The sequence below is a fragment of the Cyprinus carpio genome, chromosome A2 (assembly GCF_018340385.1).
Source record: "Cyprinus carpio isolate SPL01 chromosome A2, ASM1834038v1, whole genome shotgun sequence".
NCBI lineage: Eukaryota > Metazoa > Chordata > Actinopteri > Cypriniformes > Cyprinidae > Cyprinus > Cyprinus carpio.
Window position 1 is genome coordinate 12,238,725 of NC_056573.1, and position 23,635 is coordinate 12,262,359.

Below are 23,635 nucleotides of genomic sequence, written 5' to 3' on the forward strand. Positions count from 1 at the left end.
TAAGTGGTATTTTACTTTAGTCTGAAAATGTATGTTAAGTTGTGTCTTTAACAGGAAAACAAAAATTAAATCTATTAAGTATCCTCAACGTAATGACTAATTCGAGGATTTTTTATCACTAGATGGCATAAAATGAAAACGTAAAGGAGACACAATCAACTTGTTACTGCTATGAGACAAAAGAGGAACTTCCAACTGCATTTGACCATGAACTGAAAACTTTTGTAACATTAAATGACATATTTAAACGTATGCATAACTAGTTTATTGTATCTCAGATCATACCTGAAAATGTGAGTTTTGTGGTGCAATGTTTCCCAATGTTTTTAACTGAAATGTGGTAAGTGAGGGGGGCGTGTCTGTTGTCGGGGGTCATGTGACCATGTGACCATGAAAGTGCTGTCACTAGTATAAATCCTCAGATAGACAACGTACTGCTTCTCTCTCAGCCCTGTATCCGGTTCGGTCTGGCTGTTACTTGAGCTATGGCAGGTAGGCAACGTTTTGAACCGTCACATATCGCCTGTGCCTGTAAAATGAAGTAAACGGCAGTTGTGTTTGCGCAAGCAACGTCAGTATAATTAATGTACAGCCTATAGCACGCGCTGCCTCGGATGTCGCAGGACTCGCTGGATATCAGAGCTGAAATTTAGTTTCTGCGATGCGTAGACTGTGTTGTCCTCTAATATTTGACGATATACAGAGTTTAGTGCGTGAAGGGCCTGCTCGCCGCTCGTACGCGGGTGTTTGGTGCGCAGTCAGTGTTTTTGGTAGCTCGCACTGGCCTGTCATGCAGGAAGAGCAGCCGTTAGTTTGTCACTTCGGTTGAGAGTTGAGTGCGGCGGTGCAGAGTAACGTTATTAGTCTACCACACGGCGAATACAGCGTTTAAAGCGCGTTTTCTCTTGCTCGGATCTATTGTATTAATTAATTAGTAATATTAGCTACATTTCTGACAGAAGTTGACCAGATATATTTTTCTTTTTTAAAGGGATAGTTCACTCAAAAATGAAAATCTGATGTTTATCTGCTTACCCCGAGGGCATCCAAGATGTAGGTGACGAAGATTTTTAATTCAAACCGTTTCAGCAAAATAATCGCAGTGCTCTGGCAAACCACTACAGAGTTGGTGTCGCTATATAGAACCAGTGAAATGCATGGGGTTCACAGGTTTCATAGATTTAACTACTTTCATAGATTAACTACTCTAATAACAGCAATGTTCATTTCAGTCCGACATTCAAATTAAAATATTGAATGATATTCACAACAGATGCAGTGTTTTCCACAGACATGCACTTTATTTGTGGGGGCATATATATGTAAATTAATTCTCTGCCAGCAGGAGGCGCTTGTAGAGCGGGAGAGAGAGAGCGGTAACAGCTGTAATCAAATAAGCGCTGCGCTCACACACTGCTCAGGCATTACAGGCAAGATGAAATGATAAGACATCCATAATTTTCTGAAGACCGTTGGTTTCCTTCAGAAATGCAGTGATATAAAAACACCCGCACCGCGTTTCGACTTTGACACACGCAGTGCTCATGTTTATTCAGTGAAGTCAAAACCTTTTGGAGAATCTATTTGTGGCGGTCAGTTTTGATATTGTGGCTGGGCGCCACAAATAAATCAATGTATGGGAAAAAATAGATATTAAAAATTAAAATTAAACTTACCTGCTTGAACTCTTTCATTTGATCTGAATGTCTGTCTTTAAAGTGTTTTGTTAGTTTGGTGTGTTTCTTCATTTTGATGTTGCCCTGTCTCAGTGCTTTTATAAAGAGAGCGCATCTGCGCACCTTTCAGCGCATCAAGAACCGGGTTGACCGGGTACTCGGTACCACCGGTACTTAAAAAAACCTGGTACCGTAACGTTTAATTTTTTTAGTTGGTACCGAAGTACTGGGTCTTTTGACAACACTAATGCATTGTGATTGGCTGAAAACCGCTAGCACTCGTCAGATATGTAATACCCCTTTCTATAATCGTGAGCTTCATCTTTCAAAATAAATGTAAAGACTGTTAATCGTGTCCTTAGTTTTACCATCAGTTCAAGCCCGAAAGGAGAACAGAGTCATGTGACAGACACAGTGATGAAGCTAGTTTGTGTTTGCAGTACACAAGCGGCGGATGGTTAAGACCGCTGACTCCACTGTTATGTGACCCTGTCTCTGTCTCTGTCTCACTCTCCCTCTCACACGCACACACACACACAGACAGAACACGCAAAACACCGCATTTGAACAGTCAATAGCAAATACTTAAACTAATAAAAAAACATACTTACAATAGCTGATTCAGAAGGGCCAGATTGTTGTAGCAAAGTCAGAATTACCTCCTCTCCTAGTTTCACGAAACGGTCGTCCGTAAAATGCATTGTTGTTTTATTGTAAGTACTCTTAAAGATTCCTGAATGCATCTACTTTCGGAAGGCCAAATAAAGTGCTAGTGCTTTTGCTTTCGCCTAGAATCACACAGCATCTGATACACACACATCTCCTTCAACACTAACTGCGGTAACTTAAACCACACCTTCTTTCTTTGCGTGAACTTTTGGGTGGGATTACGCAAATTTCCACATCGTGATGTAGACATGTGGGGGAGTGTTTGAATGAGCTGTTTTAGGGGGGCGTGGTTTTGAGACTTTAGTCCAGGGATCTCCAACCCTGCTCCTGGAGAGCTACCGTCCTGCAGACTTCAGTTCCAACCCTGCTCCAACACACCTGTCTGTAATTATCTAGTCGCCCTGAACACCTTGATTAGCTGGTTCAGGTGTGTTTGAATGGGGTTGGAGCTCCAATCTGTAGGACGGTAGCTCTCCAGGAGTACGGTTGGAAACCACTGCTTTGGTTTTTTGGTTATGGTGTGTTTTATTTGTGTTGGAGCAGCTTGTAACATTTCAAAGAGAAAGGAAAACTTGAAATCGCATCATATGACCCCTTTAAGGGTGTTTTTGCTTTCGTTTCAGGGTGCTTATATTAATATTTGACTTTTATTTTAATTTTTTTACCCATGTTTTGACGAACAAAAAAATTGTGATCAAACCTTAATTGGCGGGCCCCAGGTTGAAGACCCTTGAAGTAGGAATGTAACGATAAAATTTTTTCAGATCTGATCCAAAAATTCTGAGTATCAGCCGATTACAATCCGATCCGATACCAGCAGTTTTTTATTTTTAAATCAATGTAGAATTTCTATACCTCTGTGTGGTGACTTGATCTTCATTTTTTTTTGTGTTAAACACAATCTATTATAGGCAACTTCATTTTAATGAAAAAATTAAAATATTATTTTATATATATATATATATATATATATATATATATATATATATATATATATATATATATATATATATATATTAATTACTTAATTAGTATTTAGCGTTAAGACTGCTTAATAGTAATATATTTTTGACGGTTTCTTCCCGTTTAAACTAAACTTATTTTGATGGGTTGCCTTGAGGGACTTGCAGCTGCTGTTTATGTGATATGACGGTAGTTTTGTCAAATTAAACGGTAAAATGCCAATGAAGTGATTCTCAGAGCAGCTGGGAATGAAATTTGTGTATTCATATAATCATAGTGAGACAACAGAGGCCGAAAACACTGCTCGCTTGTGTAAACAAAACAGTGTGTTGCACCATCTGTCATTCATTCATTGCGGAAATTATGGCGCCTTTATGCGTGATGCCAAATGCTTCTGCAGATTTTTAGTATTACTATAGAATTTTACCTGAGCACTGCAAATCAAGCATATTGCTGTGTTCTTGGTTCTTGCCAACAGTATCTCGGCCATAAGCACTGAATGAGTGACAGGCTTTCTGTTGTAACGTCACGCAAGGTAAATAAGAGGGTGACATCTAGTGGAGAAGACTAATGAAAACATTCACATTCATCAGATCCTCTTTTAAATGTTTGCTGAAATAAATATCGGAAAAGATCGTTTCGCAGCTTTTGAGAATAGATATCGAATCGACGTCATTTAAAAAAAATGATTACCGTATTTTTCGGACTATAAGTCGCAGCTAAGTATAAGTCGCATCAGTCCAAAAATACGTCGTGACGAGGAAAAAAAACATGTATAAGTCGCACTGGACTATAAGTCGCATTTATTTAGAACCAAGAACCAAGAGAAAACATTACCGTCTACAGCCGTGAGAGGGCGCTCTATGCTGCTCAGTGCTCCTGTCACCTATCAGATCGGCTGCATATTTTAGCATATTTTACCATATTTTACAGTTTGTAATCTGCAGAAGAGGATTTTCTTTTTGGGGGCATTTTGTTTGCATTTAGTCTTTCTCAGTTGTCTTTAAGTTAATATTTCAGTTAACAGTTTTCAGTTGTTTTCAGTTAATGTTTTCAGGGGTATGCTACAGGAGCACAGAGCAGCATAGAGCGCCCTCTCGCGGCTGTAAACGGTAATGTTTTCTCTTGGTTTATTTCTCTTGGTTCACGTCAAATTAATTTTGATAAATAAGTCGCACCTGACTATAAGTCGCAGGACCAGCCAAACTATGAAAAAAAAGTGCGACTTATAGTCCGGAAAATATGGTAATCGAAAAATCTTTTTTTTGGCCCAGCCCTAGTGTAGAGATTAGTGCTTGTTGTTTGTCATTTCTCAGATCGCAAATGCAGACATGGTTTTATGTTTACACGGCATGATGCAACGCGTAAAAACACAGTATAAGTCATTATAATACATAATTATGTCTCCACTGGATGCAACAAATGCCTCGTTTGTAATGGGTTTTATTGGTTTTGTCTCATAGCGCTGGTGTTCTGACAATTTGTGCTACACTGTCAGATTTTGCTACCTCCCATTAAAAAAGATGGTAGCATAATTCGGAAGCAAAATCCTTTATTAACATGTACACCTACCCCAACCCTAAACCTACCCTTACAGTAGGATAAATACAGTGTTGGTAGCATAATCTGATAGGTAGCATTATTTGTTAGAACACCGGGAGATGGCATCACAGTATGGTAATGGGTGTAACATTTGTCACACGCTTGAGGTATTCAGCCAATCACAACGCACTGGATAGCTGGTCAATCAGCGTACACCTCACTTTTCAGACCGATGAGCCTTGTAAAAATTTATTTGTTTCAGAAAGGCGGAGCATAGAGGATAAACAATAATGTACAGTATGTGGGAAAATAATGTGTTTTTTGAACCTTAAATTGCATAAACCCATTGCATTACACCAAATGCACAAAATAATGTTCTTTTTAGCGACATCATATGACCCCTTTAAGATGATAATGTAGAAGTTTATTCGTGAAACCGATTTGGCAAATGCTCCAATGCGTCTTTGAGCTGGAATCAAGTCAGCACCTAAAAAGAGTTTTTGTTAAAAGTGCAGTCTGCTGCTCACACTAATCCTTTCTCGTTAATGACATATATTCGGGATGCACGATATTGGATTTTTGCATATAAGCGTCTATAATTTATTTTTGTTAAGAGTGCAGTCTGATTTTCTGACAAATTTTTTCTAGTTAATGTTTTGGTCGATACCGATATATTTCCTTTTGTTTTGAAACAACAGCAAGTCTCTCCTGTGCAGAAGTTATAAGCAAAATATTTGACATTTTTAGTTTTTAAAAATAACTTATTTGTTAGAACTAAATGGACAATTTTGTTGGATTTTTTTGTAGTATTTTTGATTTTTGATTGTGGTTTTGAATAATATCTATAAATAAACTATATATCAATTGCTGCATTTTTATCCCAGAAAGATGCAGTGGTCATTTTTAAGATTTTTAAGATTTAACATTTGTAGATGGTCTACAAAAGAGTTGTAAAAATTCTAAAAATATTTTGGCTTATTTTTTTAAAAAATATAACACTTTGCACATTAATGAATAAACCCATATATATATAAAATTATTTAATTTACAAGTGTCATGTTAGTGGTTTTTTTATTTATTTTTTTTTCTCTCCATGTAAGCTACAGCTTCTGACCTTTAAATGAAAACATACTCATTATTTACTGCTTTATTTAATCAGAAACACAGTAAACATGTATTTATTATTTACATTTAAAGCCATTATCGGCCGATTCCAATATCAATCCAATAATATTGTGTGTGTGTGTATATATGTGTGTGTGTGTGTGTGTGTGTGTATGTATGTATGTGTATATATATACATACATACATACATACAGTCATTTCACATGACGAACAACAGACTCACCTTCAAAAGAGTACATCTCAGTGTTTCAACTTTTGTGATTCTGGTGTTGATGTTGTACAACTGGGGAGCTGCAGAGCTATGGGGAGCTGACATTTGAAGTGGAACAAAACCTTTAATCAAAGTTGTCCTAAAACCAAAATGCGTTCTTGTCTTAGGACAACTTTGAACTATTTTGATCCACTTCAAATGTTGACTACTGTTACTGTTTATGTATCAATATTTTTTTTTAAAGTAAGTTTTTGTGTGTGTGCGCTGTACAGCTCTAGTATAAAGAATGTTTTTACTCAGGTGGCTGAAATGTCTGCCCAATAGGGAAATAGGTTTTGCTCAGCAAGAAAAAAAATTAGAGGCAACATTGCTAGTATGGCCCAGGACTAGTATGTAAGTCCCAGTGCTGTTATATTAAATATCAGACCTCTTGAAAAGCTGCTTGACTGATCAAATTTGAGGATTTGAATTAACTGTTGTATTTTCAATACAAGGTATTTCCTGTGAATGTACACAACTTCTTATTCGTTAGCTAAATTATTAAACGACAAGAAGAATAACAAAGTGCAGTTAACAGTCAGACTTTTTACACTATAAACAGACATGCTTGTGATTGTAACAAATAAATGACAAACACTAGTTTGCAACATTTAAGCAGCATAAACTTTTTTTATACAGGTAATATTAATAAATGTGCAAGGGTTTCGGTGTCAGGTGGTTCAAAAAAAAAAATGGCTGCACTCTTAAGGTGGAAAATGGTAATTTTGTTTGCGTGTGCAATATAAAGATATTACTTAAATTAGAATGCATACAGTAAGTGATGATGATGATGTTGTGTTTTTATGTGTGTTAATATAGACCAGGCTTTTGTCACCCTCGCTACAACTGACAATTATGCCAAAGGAGCAATGGTACTTGGCAAGTCCTTGAGGAATCACAACACATCGAGGAAACTAGTGGCCCTGATTGGCCCCCATGTCTTGGAACCCTCCAGGTATAGTGCTTGCTGTCTTTTGTAGCACAGCTTAAGTAAATGAGTTGGTTTTCAACTGCCTTGTGTCGGTTCGTAGGGTGTTTGTTGTCCACACTACAGAAGTGTCTCTATAGATCAGTCGGTCTCACATTGTGCTCTGATGCTACATTACAGAGCAGTGCTTCGTAAGGTCTATGATGAGGTCAGGCTGGTGGACGTGCTGGACAGTGGGGATGCTGCACACTTGGCCATGATGAAGAGACCTGACCTGGGCGTCACCTTCACCAAACTCCACTGCTGGACTCTTACAGAATACTCCAAATGCGTGTTTATGGATGCAGATACTCTAGTGAGTGCTGGTTTGATGTTGGTCATGATGTTTTCAGAATGTCTTTGAGGGGCTTTCATTGGTCTTCCCTCTTCTTTCTAGGTTTTGTCTAACATAGATGAGTTATTTGAAAGAGAGGAGCTCTCTGCTGCACCAGATCCCGGCTGGCCTGATTGCTTCAACTCTGGTGTGTTCGTCTTCCGTCCCTCCAACGAGACCTATGGGAAGCTTCTCACTACCTGCTCAGAGAATGGCAGCTTTGATGGCAAGTGACACTTCTTTAGTGTTGTTAACTTTAAGAAGCAATAAGGGGTGTTTTAACATTTCCATCCTTAAACGGAGGGTTGCATAACTGCATTGCATAATGTTTTGGCAATAAGTTTTACCACATACTGTGAAATTCATTCAAAAATATGGTTGTGGTCCTCCAGCACGACTAGAAGATATTTAAACCCTGGCTTGTGAAAGAGTTGCGCAAACTTGCTAGAGCTCAGCATGGCCATGAGTGAGTTCTTTATCAGGCGTGTAAGCAGAACACTAGGTGGCTCTGTGATTATTTTTTTTATTTATTTTTTTTGGGTGCACCATGCCACCTGAGGGAGTTATTCCTACGCTCCGTGTAGGATGAAGTAAACAAAGGCTTAACCCTGCTTAACCCTTGTGAATTCAATTTGGTTGTACTGTACTGGAACTTTCATTATTTATACCTGATTACATGTATGTGCATGTTCAATTCCAGCTGATTTTTATGACCAATTATGTATTAAGAGATACTGTTTTTGTCACTTCAATATTCCTGTGCTTTGATGTCTAACGCAAATCATTGCTGAAGAGGACTCTTCTTGTGTGGTTTGCTTTTTAGTTAGAGACCTAATCTCAAACAAAGAATTGAGCCTCAGAGGTTATCAGTAGGCCTCTGTTTTGAAGGTCTTGGAGGCAGTTGTATTTCTGTTTCATCTCAGTATCACTCAGTTAAAAAAAAAAAAAACCCTATTGCCTCATGTTTTATCTTTCTATTTATATATAGCACAACATTCAGAGGGTAATGTGATTAGTCCCAGTCACCATGCTATACAGCCTATGGCTTATCTCTGAATGTCTAAAAATATCTGGCTTCTGCTAGCGAGACATTTACTCAAAAATTAATATTGCCATTTACTCACCATTATGTTCCAAACATGTAAGATTTTGTCTTTACTTTAACTTTTTAAAGCTTGAAGTTTTGGTTGCATAGACTTTTAGTGCTTAATCTTTCATTAAAAATATATTTTTGGTTTTGATAATAAAAATCATATGGGAATGGAATGACACGAGGAGTCCATAATTAATGTCCAAATATTCATGTTAGATTGAACTATAACTTTAACATGTTCTCAGTCATAATTTTGTCATGTATAGGACATCATGTGCTTTTCATATGTCACACGAGGTCAACTAGACTGAGGATAGTTTTCTTTGCTTGCATACCTTTTGTGAAAGGGTCAAGGTTAAGCAAACAGCTAAGCAAGTGTCTCCTGAAGCAATTTTTTTTTTTCTTCTTTTTTGGTCAACAAGCAAAATTCCATTTGCATCATTTTGCACAGGAAAGCATGAATGTCCCCAATCTTGCATGTCCCCAACTCCCTCAAAGGCTTAGTTTGCATAACTGCTCATTGCTTCATCTGTTTAAGGAAGATTACAACCTCCTGTAAATACATCTTGTTTGTTTGGACTTGTTTTCATCAGGTGGGGATCAGGGCGTCCTTAATAGCTTCTTCAGCGATTGGGCAACAGCAGACATTTCGAAACACCTTCCTTTCATCTACAACCTCAGCAGTATCGCCATCTACACCTATCTCCCAGCATTCAAGCAGTGAGTGAGATTTAACATGGTAGATTTCTCCAAGAGTTTTGGAAGTTATCGTATTTGTAGTTTTTAAGAGTGCCAAGATCAAATGAAAGCCCAATCACACAGCAACATCTTGCACATCAGCTTCCTCCAAATACATGCTGCCCTCCAAAAATAGTGCCGCTATTTCAGGGTCTTTACACAGACTAAATTTCATTTTGAATAGTTTGTTACATGATCTTTTTTCCATGAGCAACACGTACTGTTCTGTGGTTAGTCACGCTCTCATTAGGATTGAATTTTGAATTGAATTTATATGTACATTTTGTATCTGAATGCTACAAACTGACAAATATCTTGAATATTCCTGTGACTATCCTCTGCTTTATTAAATCTGGATGGTTATAGGAGGCAGAATTAATTTATTTTAAATGTGTGTTGAACAGTGTGTATTGTATATGATTGTAGTAGTATTGGCAGGTCCCTCTTTAGCACTTCCTGGTTTGCAAGTGTAATTTTGGCAACAACAGTCTGATCATTCCTTATTCTCTTAGATTCGGCCGTGATGCCAAGGTAGTTCATTTCCTTGGCAAAGTCAAACCGTGGGATTACAGTTACGACACCACAAGCAAAACATTAAAGGGACAGTCCCAGGATGCTTCTGACATGCACCCCAACTTCTTGCTGCAATGGTGGGAGCTTTTCTCTTCTTCAGTATTGCCCCTCATGAAGGAGGAATACGGTGAACAGCCCTTCCATTCTGGATGCACAGAGGTAAGCAGCAGCGGCACGATGATCATGTAGGCAGTCTTTGACCAGTTTTTTTTTTTTTTTTTTTTTTTTTTTGAATTTATGGAAAAATGTAAGATTTTAATGCAATTTTATAGTAGGCGCTCAAAACTTAAATGTTTTCTTTTTTTTGCATGATGCAGCAGTGAACACACACACACACACACTTATATTTTGTGGTAGGAGCTTAAACACACTGTGAAACACACCCAGAGCATTGTGGGCAGCCATTTATGCTGTGTTTTCTTAAGTCAGCAGTTGGGGGTTCGGTGCCTTGCTCAAGGGCACCTCAGTCATGGTATTGCCGGCCAGAGACTCAAACCCACAACCTTAGGGTCAGGAGTTAAACTCTCTAACCACTAGGCCACAACTTTTGTTGTGTTTTCTTAAGTCCATTTCAAAATAAGCAACTTTTTGTTGTTCAGTGCAGCAAATCTGCATGACTTGAACAAAATTTGCATGGGGAAGTAATTTTCTCTCATGTAAAAATTCTAAATCATTTTTATCTTTTTTTTTTTAAATTATCTAGGTTATTTTGATACGTTATGAAGAATTATGGCGATTAAGTATATGTGTGATTAAGATATTAATTCTAAATCATTTGGATTCCTATTGAAATTTAACGAGCAACGGTTTCTCTATTTAGCTGAAGAGAGAAATAATGAAGTTATCTAATTTCTGAATGATTACATTTTTAATTCTCATTTTAAAAATAATCCGATTTTATGAGTGAAAACCAGAGTTACAGTTCTGTGGTCACTAGTGCCATGTACTATATTACTGGGGCATTCATAAAGTGTGAAGAAGTAGTCTTTATAACGAAGACTTGATAATTAAGACTACAGCTTGACTGGTTTAGTCTTGCTCTGGTGGATTGTGTATCCTGGGTAAATTTGAGAAGGTGAGGTGATACAAGTAGTTATCTCTCTGAAACACAAGTTTTCAAACCATGATAGATGTTTTCAGCGACTTTATGCTCTAACCGTCTACAGTCTAGGTTTAGGGGTGGGACTTCATAATTTTAGCAAGTTGGTAAAGGGATGGAAAAATGTCCACTAATTGGGAAATGCCCTGAGAGACGTACTCTGCTGTAAATTCACTTATATGGACAAAATATGGACCCAAGATGATTTTACAAAACACTTGCTGCGGTTTTGGCTGCATTCTTGGAATTTCATTTAACTGAATATATTTGTATATAATGTAATGTTTTGTTTGGTGTCACATGGGATATTGCAGCCTACACAGACACAACTATTGTTAGAAATGCTGTTGTGTTGGGTAAAAACCTCTTCCTGAATGACTTTCCATCAACTGACATGGTTCACATACTGTACTATTAATAAAACAAGGTTATTTTATAACCTTAAATGCATGTAAAAATTCTGTTGTTTGTGATTTTGCTTTTCTTTTTTCCCCTTAGAGTGATATTCAGGTTGACGTGGCTAAGATGCACATATCCCATCATCCCCCTCCACCTCAGATGTCGTCTCAGGAGCGCAAACAGAAGTGGGAACAGGGCCAAGCTGATTACATGGGAATGGACTCTTTTGAGAACATAGAGAAAAAGCTAGATTCTTTCTTGAAGTGAGCGACTCATAGGAACAGATCATCAGATCTAGTTTTGTACTAGGGTATGTATAGGCCATGAAATTACATTAAAAAAAATAAAAAATACATCCTCTAATTTTTATACCAGTGCAGCTCAACTACTCAACCTCTCACACACTGTGATTGCAACAGTTATTAGATGACAGTGTCACTTGTCTCATTTCCAGAGGAGACGTGACACGACATAACCAGTCAGTCACTGTTTCTGATCTCACTGATCAAGACACTACTGTTACTTTTTATTATTATTATTTAAAATACCATAATGTAAATGTTATGGGCCTAAAACTTATTTGCCTTGTAAATGTCAAATATACTGTACACCACTCAATGTTCAATATTAATCATCTAATGACCACCTTTGCAATGATATTGTGTTTACAATACACACTGTGTGCTGCCAACTCGCTTGCATTGTTAATACTAGCTCTGATAGACATCAGCAACTCTTATTGTGTGAACCAAGGTCACTCTGCTCTTGCCTACTGGGCAATCACTCCCTGTACCAGGGATAAGGCACAAGAGTTTTGTTAAACCTTGTCACAACTTATGCTGGTAATGCTGTAGCTGTTGTTAACTAAATGGTAACCTCTCTGTAGCTCTGCTCCCACCTGCAACATCTGAAATAAAGAACTAGTAATATGAGTCCTAATTTACTGTCGATAGAACCAGTTTAATCTAAAATATGGTTTATGGTAATAAAAAATAACCATCTTAGTTTAAACATATTGTTTATATAATGGGAGTTTAAAAAAAAAAAAAACATAACTGAACAATTTGCAATAAAGTAAAAAAAATAAAGGGCTGTCTTTAATAAAGCAAATAATCTGAAATGAACCGACTGCAGTAAAGTTGGCTTCGTATATCTAAATCTCCATGAGGGCTCGGATCTCATCTATCCGAGCCTGTTTTAGGTCCTGTGGCTTTTTCACTCCAAAAGCTTTGTCCACGAGCTCCTGCTTCTTCTTCTGAATCTTCACCATGTTCTCTTCCACAGAATCTTTCACAATAAACTAAATGCAACCACAAAGAGGAAAGAGTCATCAATTGCAAGCTTCCTGTCTTGAAAGGCCAAACACTAATACATCATTTTATGCTGTCAGTCTAAAAATCTTAATCTTAATGTGCCAAAAGTAAATGTCATTCTTTTGTGCAAATATTCCTATCTGATTGAAAGTTGAATGTAGACTGATTTAAGAGTAAAACGAAGTGACATTTGAAAAATGTCTTGGTCAATCAATTTTTATTATAACAGCATTGTGATAAAAGAGAACTGTTGTGAATGTTGCTTTTACCCAGCAGCTATGTTTCCATCCATGTATTGTAATGGAAAGTTTGGAATATTGCATTTTTTTTTTTTTTTTTTTTTTAAAGGGATGGATACGGTGATGTGCATCAGATCTTAAAATGTGCATTAAAAACTTGTGTGCTCAGCTGAGGTGTATTTTTTATTTTTTTACCTGATAAGAAAACATGCATAAATTACAATGAAAATGCATTTATCTAATAAATTCCTTGATGCGCAGCAAAAAAATTGTTACTTTGCCTCAACAGATCATGTAATTCGGTAACAAACAGTGGACTGATCTTATTGCACATCTCAGGAAAAAAAGTGCCACATGCTTCCCCGGTTGCAGCAACTTTCAGTTACATTGCACTAGTTTCCCAGGAAGTGATGATTTTTTTCTCTTGCACACATAGGATTGAAACAGTGCTTTATTCACAAATGTTTTATGCAATATTAAAATTTTCCGCACAAGTTAAACTCGCAACTTTGGATAGAAATGTAGCTACTGTCACAAACACTAATGAATTTCAGTCAATTACTGGTTTAATGACAGTTAGACTGAGGTCTCACAAACATATTTATTGGTTCTTGGTTCATTTTGAATATTATTGAACTGAAAAATGCTCAAATGGATGGTCTATAGTCAAAGTCAATGGTCACCAAAGCGTTTTTTGTTGCTAACATGATTCCTTCTTTTGTGTTCAGAAGAAAGTCAGTCAAACGGGTGGAACAGCATGAGTGGGAGTAAACCACCAGTGAACTCTCTTTAATTCAATTGATTATTTGGTTCTTAAAGGTATAGTTTACCCCAATATGAAAATATTGTCATTGTTTACACCCTCATGTCGTTCCAAACCTACATAACTTTCTTTTGCAAAGCACAAGTGTCATACACGTTTGGAAAATCATGAGGGTGAGTATATCAGTGCCAGAAACATCACACTCTCTAAGGACGTAACAATTTCTGTACAAGTTTTGAATTTTTTGCCCAAAAATTTAACTACTGTAGTCAATCTGGTGTCCTCATTAATGTTAAGAGTTGTAGACATGAGGTAAGAAAACCATTAATATCGTGTTCTGTGACATTTGTCAGCACTATGTTTTACCAATGAGAAAAATGTCAGACGTGTAATAATAACCACTGCGATCAGCTGCTAACATTCCCCTGAGTGCCTGCCATGGAATGAATCAAAGACTACCTTAGTGATCACCACATCTCTGCTCTGGCCCAGTCTATGACATCTGTCAACACACTGATCCTCTGCTGCAGGATTCCAAGCCTGAACAAACAGTAGAAGAAAAAAATAACACCAACAAATGAACTCTTTGAGTGCATGAGAGTCAATTCATTCCCTAGATAAGAGGTCGGCAAGTAAGTTTGGCATCGGGCCAAAAAATTAATAAAAAACCTTTTATTTTGAGGGTAAATCACTAAAGATGAATTGATTGTGAGTAACGGTCACTGTCATGACAGATCTATTTCAGAACCAGCCGCTATCAAAATGTTTGCACACACAATCAAACAATAACATTGCTTCCACCTAGTGGCAGACACTATCCCGGGGGAATTCAACTCACTGGATCCATCATGAAGACATGGGAAGCAGCAGTCAGATTAAGCCCAACCCCTCCAGCTTTGAGTGACAGTAACATGATGGTGGGACTTCCTGGAGAGGAGTCTTGAAAATCCTGAATGGCTTTTGCTCTGGTCTTCTGAGCCATAGAGCCATCCAGCCGTGTGAAAGAGAATCCATATTCCCTGCAGACAGCAGCAGTGTCAGCACACTGAACCACTAACTGCTACTACTTTTGGGTATGTAGTACAGTCTGTAGTTTATAGTAGCCCCAGCAATGAAAACTACCTCAAGGGAACTTCTATAAGATCCATAAACCTGGTAAACTGAGAAACCACAAGACTCTTCACAGTGGGGTCTTCATTGCGGAGCTTCAACAGGTTGCTCATCAAAGCATCCACCTGCATAATGAAAGGCACTTTATTGAAATATGTCAATGTTTACCAATTTCACAAAGTACTTAGTATGGGAAGAATTTTTATTTATTATTTTTTTTAGTTTCCTGAACCATTTCCCACATTTTGGTTAGTTTTCCTACACACACACACACACACACACACACACACACACACACACACACACACACACACACACAAGCAGCCCTTCCAAAAGTATGGGTCTGCAATTTTTTGCTCACAAAGGCTGAATTTATTGCAAACTATTATTGTAATTTCAAATAACTGTCTCCTATTTAAATATAGATTTTTAAATGTATATATATATATATATATATATATATATATATATATATTTATATATATATATATATATATATATTTAACATTTTCAGCATCATTACTCCAGTCTTCAGAGTCACACGATCCTTCAGAAATCATTCTAACATGCTGATTTGCAGCTTGAAAAACTTTTTATCAGTGTTGAAAATTGTGCCGATTTTTATTTTTGTTTAAAACATCAACCTTTATTTTAAATAGAAATCTTTTGCAACATTATAAATGTCTTTGAGCTTTATCCGAATGCAGAATGACCCATCCGTAACGGTCACAAAATCTGCATAATATCTGTAAATATTACTTTGGAACTTGATCGGCAGTTCTCCCCAGTGGCTGGTCCAGCCTCCATCTCTTCTCCAGGATACTCCACCAGCTCTTTGGTCTTGATCGGAGCACGACACAGGGGACATCTAGCCTGCTCCTGTGAGACAGGAACAAACAATATCAAGAGAGCCAATACAAGAGTCTTCAGGAAACCCCTGAGATGTTGAATAATGCTGACCTTCTCTGATCGGATGACCTCACAGATGCAGGGCCTGCAGTACACATGAGCGCAGTAGGTGATGACAGGCTGACGCAGGGAGTCTAGACAGATGGCGCACTCCTCGTCTGAGCCAGAGTTCAGCACCAATGTGATCTTATTGATGAGACGCTCCCGCAACTCACTAGGTGTCCCAGGATCATCTAACACACATCCAAAACATTTGATCCCCCAAAGACCCACAACACAGCTGCTGTAACACTGTGGTTAAAGCTTAGAATGGAAATGATCTGTACTTAATAATAATTTCATGTAGTAGTAACTATATTGATTTAATCAGCGACTGCTTAATCTCTAATTTATACCTGCCCTTGTGTATTTGCCCACAAGACTGGGGTGGCAGCAGTGCTGCCTCAGACGAACCAGGATGGCCAGGACATCAGCATAGTTTGTCATGACAGTTCCCTCTTCAAAATACCTGTAAAGACATGCTGTTTTCTGTCCTTTATGTAATATTGATGCTCTTCAAAGTAAGCGAAAGTGCACCCACCTGTCAACGATCTTCCTGCCCTCTCTCCTGACCTGTTCGTACTCCTCCCTCTCCTCCTCAGAGAGAATCACATGCTGCACAAACACTCTCCGTTCAGGTAACTGCACCAACGTGCGCCCGGCCACTTTACTGTTCTTAGTGCGCCTCAATGTGATGCCCTTTACTAGTGCTTGTAAGTTCCTGATAAAACATTGAAATTAAACGGTAGAAAAAATTCAGTGCATAGAAAGGATGTGATTTGGGACACAGTGACTGTTAGCATACTTAAGTCCAACTCTGTCGCCCATGGTCACAGGTCTCTGAATGATTCTGTTCCACCACTCCTTCACATCAAAAGGCTTCAGCTTCAAGAAGGACAGCAGCATGAAGAGATCCTTCAGCGAGTTCTGAATAGGGGTTCCTGAAGGTAAAAAATGACCATGATTGGCATCTACATGGACTTCATAGGCATTAATAATAATCTGTTCTTGTAGTACTATTTAAAGGCAAAACATCACGGAAATAAGAAATAATCCAAGAGTAATCAGGTAACCTCCTAAGTGAACGTACCAGACAGGATCCACCTGCGCTCTGACTGCAGCTCCAGTACAGCTTTGCTCTGAAGAGCGTTAGGGTTTCTGATGACGTGACCCTCGTCCAGCACTACTCTCAGCCAGCTCACTTTGTGCAGAGGACTGTTGCCTTTGTTCTGCAGGGGGTTAAAGTTCCTTTTTTTATTTCACCATCTATCCAAAGCTTTTACAGAGTGTCTATTTAAACTAAGAGCAAATAGCCCATCTTATTGGCGAAAGCTATTTACACTAATTCCGCCAACCACTGTCTAGTTTTACAAAAAATTAGAGAAGAAATTAAGCCTATAACTGGGACAGAGGATTTAGCTTTTAATGCATTTTTGCATCGCATATGAGCTCCGAGAGGTGTTTATTTTGAAATAAAAAATATTCAAAATATTCAAAAAGTGTGGCTATTGGGTATTTATTAATAAAGGAGGAAAAGGGTTTAACAGGCCGGATGTGATGTCCTTGCATTGATAGGATGGCTTGCACATGACTGTGATGCATGCAGCTCATATTTTTACTGTGCTCAAAAACACTCCTTTCATGGACGTTTGAGGACATTTTTTCTGGGTTTTAGGGATAGGAACAAACTAAGGTCCCAATAAGGCAGCATCAACTTATTAAATATACACTGAATATGGTAATATTGCATACTATTTTATAATGTACTACAATACAAAGTATCTGCCTTCATTTGCATTAAGTATAAATAGTATCTAGCTCTATATACACTTAGTGCAAGTGACTTAGTATAAACATCACTCTGTCAAGGTTTAATGGTGAACTTTATGAGTTTTTATCAATTTAAAAGATCCACAGGTTAGTTTCCATTCTGTAGCAGCAAAAACAGCATGAGACTGTGTTTTAAATCCACCCACCCCATAATCTGATGAAAGCACATTGTATGTTGTGAGAACCACATCTTGCTCAGACAGAAGGTTGACAGATCGGATGCGCTCAGCACCATAGTACAGATACACCTTTAATGTGACATCAGCTCGGATATGTTGCTCAAACTGGTCCTGGATGGATATGAAGTATAAACTAGAGCAATGTTCGTTTATGGTTTTTTTTAATGATTTTTTTTTAAGAAACAGAGCAGACTTTAAACACTCACCAGCCAGTTGCTAAGGACAGACAGAGGACATACAATCAAAGTGGCTCTGGCCCCTGAGCCCCCACCACCTCCAGATGGGACCTTACCAGTGCCTACATCCCACACAGATTGATTCCCTGTAAAACTCTCTCATACCGTAATGAACAAACTGAAGAAATGGTCAATGTTATACCCACCAGAACCCTTCTTCGCACTCTTTTTTGCAGGCCCAATCTGAGAGGAAGTGCACTCCAGAGCGGAAGCAAAGTCCACATCATCCAGCAGAACCACTCCTGGGAATGAGAGAACGAGAACGTTAGCTGAGACTGAAGGTATATCTAACACTAAAGAAAGTCTGCCTTTCAGTTTACCTGAGAATAAAAACCGGAAGTAAGAGTACCTTTCTTGGTGTCGGCAGGCTTTTTAGCAGGATTTGCTGTGGTTTTTGCTGTAAGATAAACAAACAAGCATGATACAAACATAAAATCAATGATTATTAGTATCATTTGCATTCATGCATTTAGCATTTTTATACAAAAGAAGCTACTGTTCATAAGTTTGAGATTTCTGAAGGATCATGTGACACTGAAGACTGGAGTAATTGCTGCTGAAAATTCAGCTTTACCATCAGAAATCATAAGAATTAATTACAATTTTAATTACAATATTACAATAGAAAAGAGTCATTTTAAATTGTAATAATACTTCACAAGACTACTGTTTTACTGTATTTTTTATTAAATAAATGCAGATTTTTTTTTTGAGTATAAGAGACTTCTTTTAAAAATATTTTAAAAATCCAACCCCAAACTTTCAAACTTGCATCAAGACTCAAAATAGAAACCAACCTTTTTTTTGAGGTACATCTTCCTCAATAATGTCAGCAGTGACACCATCAGCATGCAGTCTTTTCAACTGGGACAAGCTCACTGGTTCATGGTCTACATATAAAAAATAATATAATGATTGCATGTGTTAATATTCTACAACAAATGTAACTTAATAAATAAAAGTTTTTCACTTCAGAATGAATTGCAGTTTTATAGATTTACAATTTTTTTTTACCTTTTGAGGTTGATTTCTTTCTGCAAGTTGAAGACATGGATGATCCTTCCTGAAAAGTGATGTTTTTGATATGCTAATAATTGAAATCTGGCTACAGGACATTCAAGGTCATAATAATTAGTTAAATTCATTATTTAAACAAAACTCGATTTCTACACATGCTTCATCGGTTTAAGAAATATTTCTGGATCTTACGCATTGTTCCAGGGGTAGAGGTTTCCCATTGTGGAAATTAGAGACTATCAAGGCGATGGTGGTGAGGGTTTTTCCCTGAAACACAGCATAAATGTTCTGAGCACTAGTAAGGTTTACTGAGCACTAAAACAACAACATCCAGTCTAAGCTCCTCTCACCAGCCCCATGTCATCAGCCAAAATCCCACCAAGCACTTTCTCTGGCCTTTCCTTTATAGCAAAGTTAGTGAGAACGTTAAAGTAGAGGCCATGCTTCTCCTCCCAGAATGGGGGCAGATCGTTGCTGTTCTCACGAGAGGTCATCCACGAGAGCGCCTGCTTTTGATGTGGGAGCAGGGAAGTGCACACCGCCTGTACGGACAGACATTAACAGACACATCTGTAAGTGACTGATGGATGAGATTGAAAGTATAAAAACAGCTGTGTGTTCTTCCTGTGCTCTCACCTCTGCTGGCTCCATTTCTCTGGTTTTATCCTCCATTAAATCATCGAATAGCTTGTCAAAGGCATTTTTCAGCTGATTATGATGTAAAATGTAGCAAAAGTTTTTTTTGTTAGTTAGTTAATTTTGTGAATTGTGCTTAATGATTATTTAGATCGGTGGTTCTCTACTGGTGTGTTGCAGCTCTTTTTGTTCATAAATGGCAAAGAAAAACAACGTTAAATCTTGTTTGTTGATGTTATGTTTTTTATAGTTAAGACAGCAAAATATATGTTATTTTATCACTTTTTAAAGTTAAAAAAAGAGCCTCACATTTTTTGTTGTTTGTTTTGTATATGATAATTAGGAATTGGGAAAGGAAAATGTGGTTATTGTTATTTTTATTTTATATAAATATTAAACAAAATAAATAAGGTTTATCGTTTATTTTATTTTTTTTAATATTATTTATACTTTGTAATGTGTGATTATACAGAGATTTTTATTGATACTGTGTTGGGTCCAGTGTAGAAAAAATAAAATAAAAAAAAAAAAAAACCCGCTGAGAACCACTGATCTAGATTTTATCATATAAAGGCATACCAGACATAGAACAATAATTAATTTTGACATCTTATAACTAACATCTGTCATATTGAATTTACCTCTTCTTCAGTCAAAGGAATGGCAGATATTTTTGAAGACAAACCAAGCAGATCTCTACCCACAGATGTTTGTGTAGTGCCTCCTAAGATAATAAAATATCAATCATATAAGCATTATGCGTTCGCCAACGAACATTAAGCAGCGAATAAACAAATGAGTGAACCTTTGAACTCAGTGCCAAGTCTGAAACCATGGCATCTCATCTGATTATGCACAGCTTCTCGGTTCTCCTCTCTGCCCCAGAATGTGAGGTTTACAGGCATTGAAAATGTATTTTTCTCTCCATAGGGCACAACCCTATTAGGGAGATCAAACACAAAAGTAATCTGTTGCAATCAAATTGCAATAACACACCCAACAAATAACAAATCTGTAGAAAAGACACTGAGAAACAACTATACCCTTCCACTCTGGCCAAATTGTTGTCCATAATGTAGGCCATAGGGGCTGCCAGCTCTTTCTTGATATGCCCCACCTGACTTCCAAACACATTAGCCACCATCACTGCATTTCGGTCATATGGATTCTGCGGCTGCCTCACCAAGGACACCATCTCTCCTCTATTGACCTACAGAACATGTCAGAGTCAAACAACATTCTTGTTATTAACTGAGATTAATTCCATGATAAATTATTCAGTTTTGCTTTAACCACTAGAGGGCAATATATACTGTGCGGTGGGACAGGTGTGAAGATATCTTATTTTAATTCGAGGATAATTTGTTTATAATTTTTTTTAGTGGTTGTTTTAAATAATCCCCGGTATCTTCTATGCAAGTGGAAATGGGTGAGATGCCTTTGAGGATCAGAAGGGTACAACTGATGTTAGCATACTGGATTAATGTGAAGGGACAAGTTGATAGCCATCCAGCTAAAGCTATCTTAAAAGATTGCTGGGGAACATGGAAAGTCCAATTACAAAAGTTTTGGGTGGATTGGGCGATGCGAAAGCTGAGAATATTGGGTTACATAAATTACAGTACTGTTCAACGGTTTCAGTCCCTCCTATTCCACCATGGTTTTTCCCTATACCAGATGTAGATTTAGGCATTCATAAGGAAATAAAAAGTAAGTCAAAGGTAGTAGCAGTGAGGGATATTGTTAAATATTATCTGGATATGCATTTCTCTGACTATACATTCATATTTACAGATGGTTCTAAGGATCCAAAGACAGGACACGCTGGGTCAGCAGTATATATTCCAAAGAATGGGGTAATATGTCAGGGAAAGAATAACAGATAATTTATCAGTATACACAACAGAGCTGGTTGCAATTTTGTTGGCCTTGGAATGGGTAGAGGGAAATGAGTTAAATAACTCAGTGATTATATCTGATAGTTATTCAGCTTTAGAAAGCATTAAAACTGGGAAATCTATAAGAAATTATATAATTCATAAAATTTGTATGGTTTTGCATAAGTTAAATGCAAAGGATTAAAAAATCAGGTTTCTCTGGGTACCTGCACATGTTGGAGTGAAAGGGAATGAGGAGGTTGATAAACTTGCAAAACAAACACTGAAAAACACAATAGGAATATTACAAGTTCCATATAGTAAATCTGAAGCTAAAACATTTCATTAAAGCATATGCAAGATCAAAATGGCAGGAGTATTGGGTGGATCAAGATAAAGGGAGGCATTTATATAATATACAACCAGAAGTGGGTATAGGAAGGACAGAGTGTAGGAGTAGAAGAGAAGAAAGTATAATTACACGGTTAAGAATAGGACACACTGGGCTCAATTCTTCATTGAAGATAATAGGGAAACATCCAACAGGGAACTGCCAATATTGCAGTCATTTAGAAACTGTAGAGCATATTTTATTTTCAGTGCACAAAGTACAACCCAAGAAAGAAACCAGCTTTTTCAGTCTCTCAGAAGTGTCAATCAGAATAATTTTACAATGCAAGGTTTATTAGGGAAAGGATCCAGTAACATTCATCAATTTGTTATTAAGTTTCTTAGAGACACTGGCTTAGCCTGTAGGATTTAAAGGTTTTTTTTTTTTTTTTTTTTTTTTTTTTTGCATTATCCAATATCTCCTGATTCACACTCCAGCCCAGTCGGTGGCGGTAATGCACCGTTAAGTTGGTTTGCCAACCGCCATAAAAAAACAAAAGAAGAAGAAGAAGGTAGAGGGCAATATATACTGTGCGGTGGGACACAGAAGAATTCAGCGGGTAGAGATGGCGGGAGAACATTTATGGCACATGTTGTACTGCATTCTTATAAATTGTGTAAATCTTCTTTAAACAATAAACCTGACCCAAAGACATGTAGCTGTGTGGAAAATGCTTATTTTTTTACTGATGAGTTAAATAAGTTCAGTTTATGTGTGTGATTCCTACCGTTCCAGTGTAGTAGCGCAGACCAACAACTGTGCCTTGAATCGAACCGATCTGAACATTCTCCTCTGGCAGGTCCTGCCCCGAATCCTCTGTCAAGTTTGCTATTTCTTGGGATATGGTCATTGTGCCACCCACATCCAGGAAATCTATGAGGGCTGATGATGGATGGCAGCAGGAATTAGAATTCATTCAGATGTGACGTCAATTCAGCACACTAGGGGTTGAGTACTAGAGTGTAGCAGGTTTTACTTTAGTTGTCTAGGGAACATTAATAATAATATTCGTTGGCAGCTGTTGTTTTTACCGTATCGTGGCGAGGCGCTGGTCGAGGCGTTGATGTTTGATGACTGCATGTCTGTGATCAAAACAAACACGAACCTCTCTCTGCCACTTTGTCCTAATCGGAAAAACAAGAAAAACAAAGTCCCGTTCGAATGTACTGCATAATAAAGTAGGGTCAGGCCGTTTAATTATATAAAAATGACACATAATTGCCATATAAATATTAGTTAATAGTAATTAGTAAAACGCTTCATTCAACTAGAATGAACTCTGGTTATAACAAGCGAAGAGGGATTAAGTTAAACTGTTTAGCTGCAGGCCAGACTCACCTCCAGAATCAAAGACTCCAGTACGAGAAAAGCGCGCTGCAAACTGACCTAAATCCAAACGCTACATGAGCGATTAATAGCGCAGACCTATACGGGTTTATTGTAGTTCATATGTCAAATACTGATTACAAGCTTCAGTGACGTTTGTAAGGTGCTCGAGTGTTTTGAAACTGCACGCTTTTTACTTCTTCCTCGGTTTTATGGCAGGGGGCACCAACGTTAAGGTCTATTATCACCACTTACTGTTTTGGAGCGTGGACCAGAATTTTACCCATTATCAAACACAAAAAGATGATGATGATGATGATGATGATGATGATGATGATGATG

At 37.6% G+C, this 23,635-nt stretch overlaps 2 protein-coding genes across 3 annotated transcripts; one reads left to right on the forward strand and one right to left on the reverse strand.

Annotated features, from left to right (window-relative positions):
• Nucleotides 1-348: 348 nt before the first annotated feature.
• On the forward strand, nt 349-12,367 carry LOC109055901 (glycogenin-1-like). Its single transcript, XM_042773507.1, has 7 exons — nt 349-492; nt 7,045-7,180; nt 7,334-7,508; nt 7,590-7,752; nt 9,213-9,339; nt 9,870-10,089; nt 11,528-12,367. Exons 1-7 carry the CDS (start codon nt 486-488, stop codon nt 11,693-11,695), a joined length of 996 nt encoding a protein of 331 aa, XP_042629441.1. The 5' UTR covers nt 349-485; the 3' UTR covers nt 11,696-12,367.
• Nucleotides 11,669-23,513, reverse strand: LOC109055925 (helicase-like transcription factor). 2 transcript variants are annotated; one of them, XM_042773493.1, is made up of 25 exons: nt 23,306-23,513; nt 22,999-23,091; nt 22,695-22,849; nt 20,743-20,909; nt 20,505-20,638; nt 20,341-20,423; nt 19,700-19,771; nt 19,414-19,605; nt 19,256-19,330; nt 19,061-19,109; nt 18,844-18,936; nt 18,396-18,443; nt 18,193-18,288; nt 18,017-18,108; nt 17,778-17,921; nt 16,892-17,030; nt 16,607-16,742; nt 16,343-16,522; nt 16,158-16,270; nt 15,814-15,995; nt 15,613-15,732; nt 14,866-14,978; nt 14,582-14,762; nt 14,203-14,283; nt 11,669-12,728 (listed from the first exon to the last, which is right to left on the reverse strand). In XM_042773493.1, exons 2-25 carry the CDS (start codon nt 23,045-23,047, stop codon nt 12,582-12,584), a joined length of 2,841 nt encoding a protein of 946 aa, XP_042629427.1. In that variant the 5' UTR covers nt 23,048-23,091; nt 23,306-23,513; the 3' UTR covers nt 11,669-12,581. The 2 variants fall into 2 exon arrangements, with proteins under 2 accessions (XP_042629427.1, XP_042629431.1); XM_042773497.1 differs by lacking the exons at nt 17,778-17,921; nt 18,017-18,108 and having other exon boundaries at nt 18,367-18,443.
• Between the last annotated feature and the right edge of the window lie 122 nt (nt 23,514-23,635).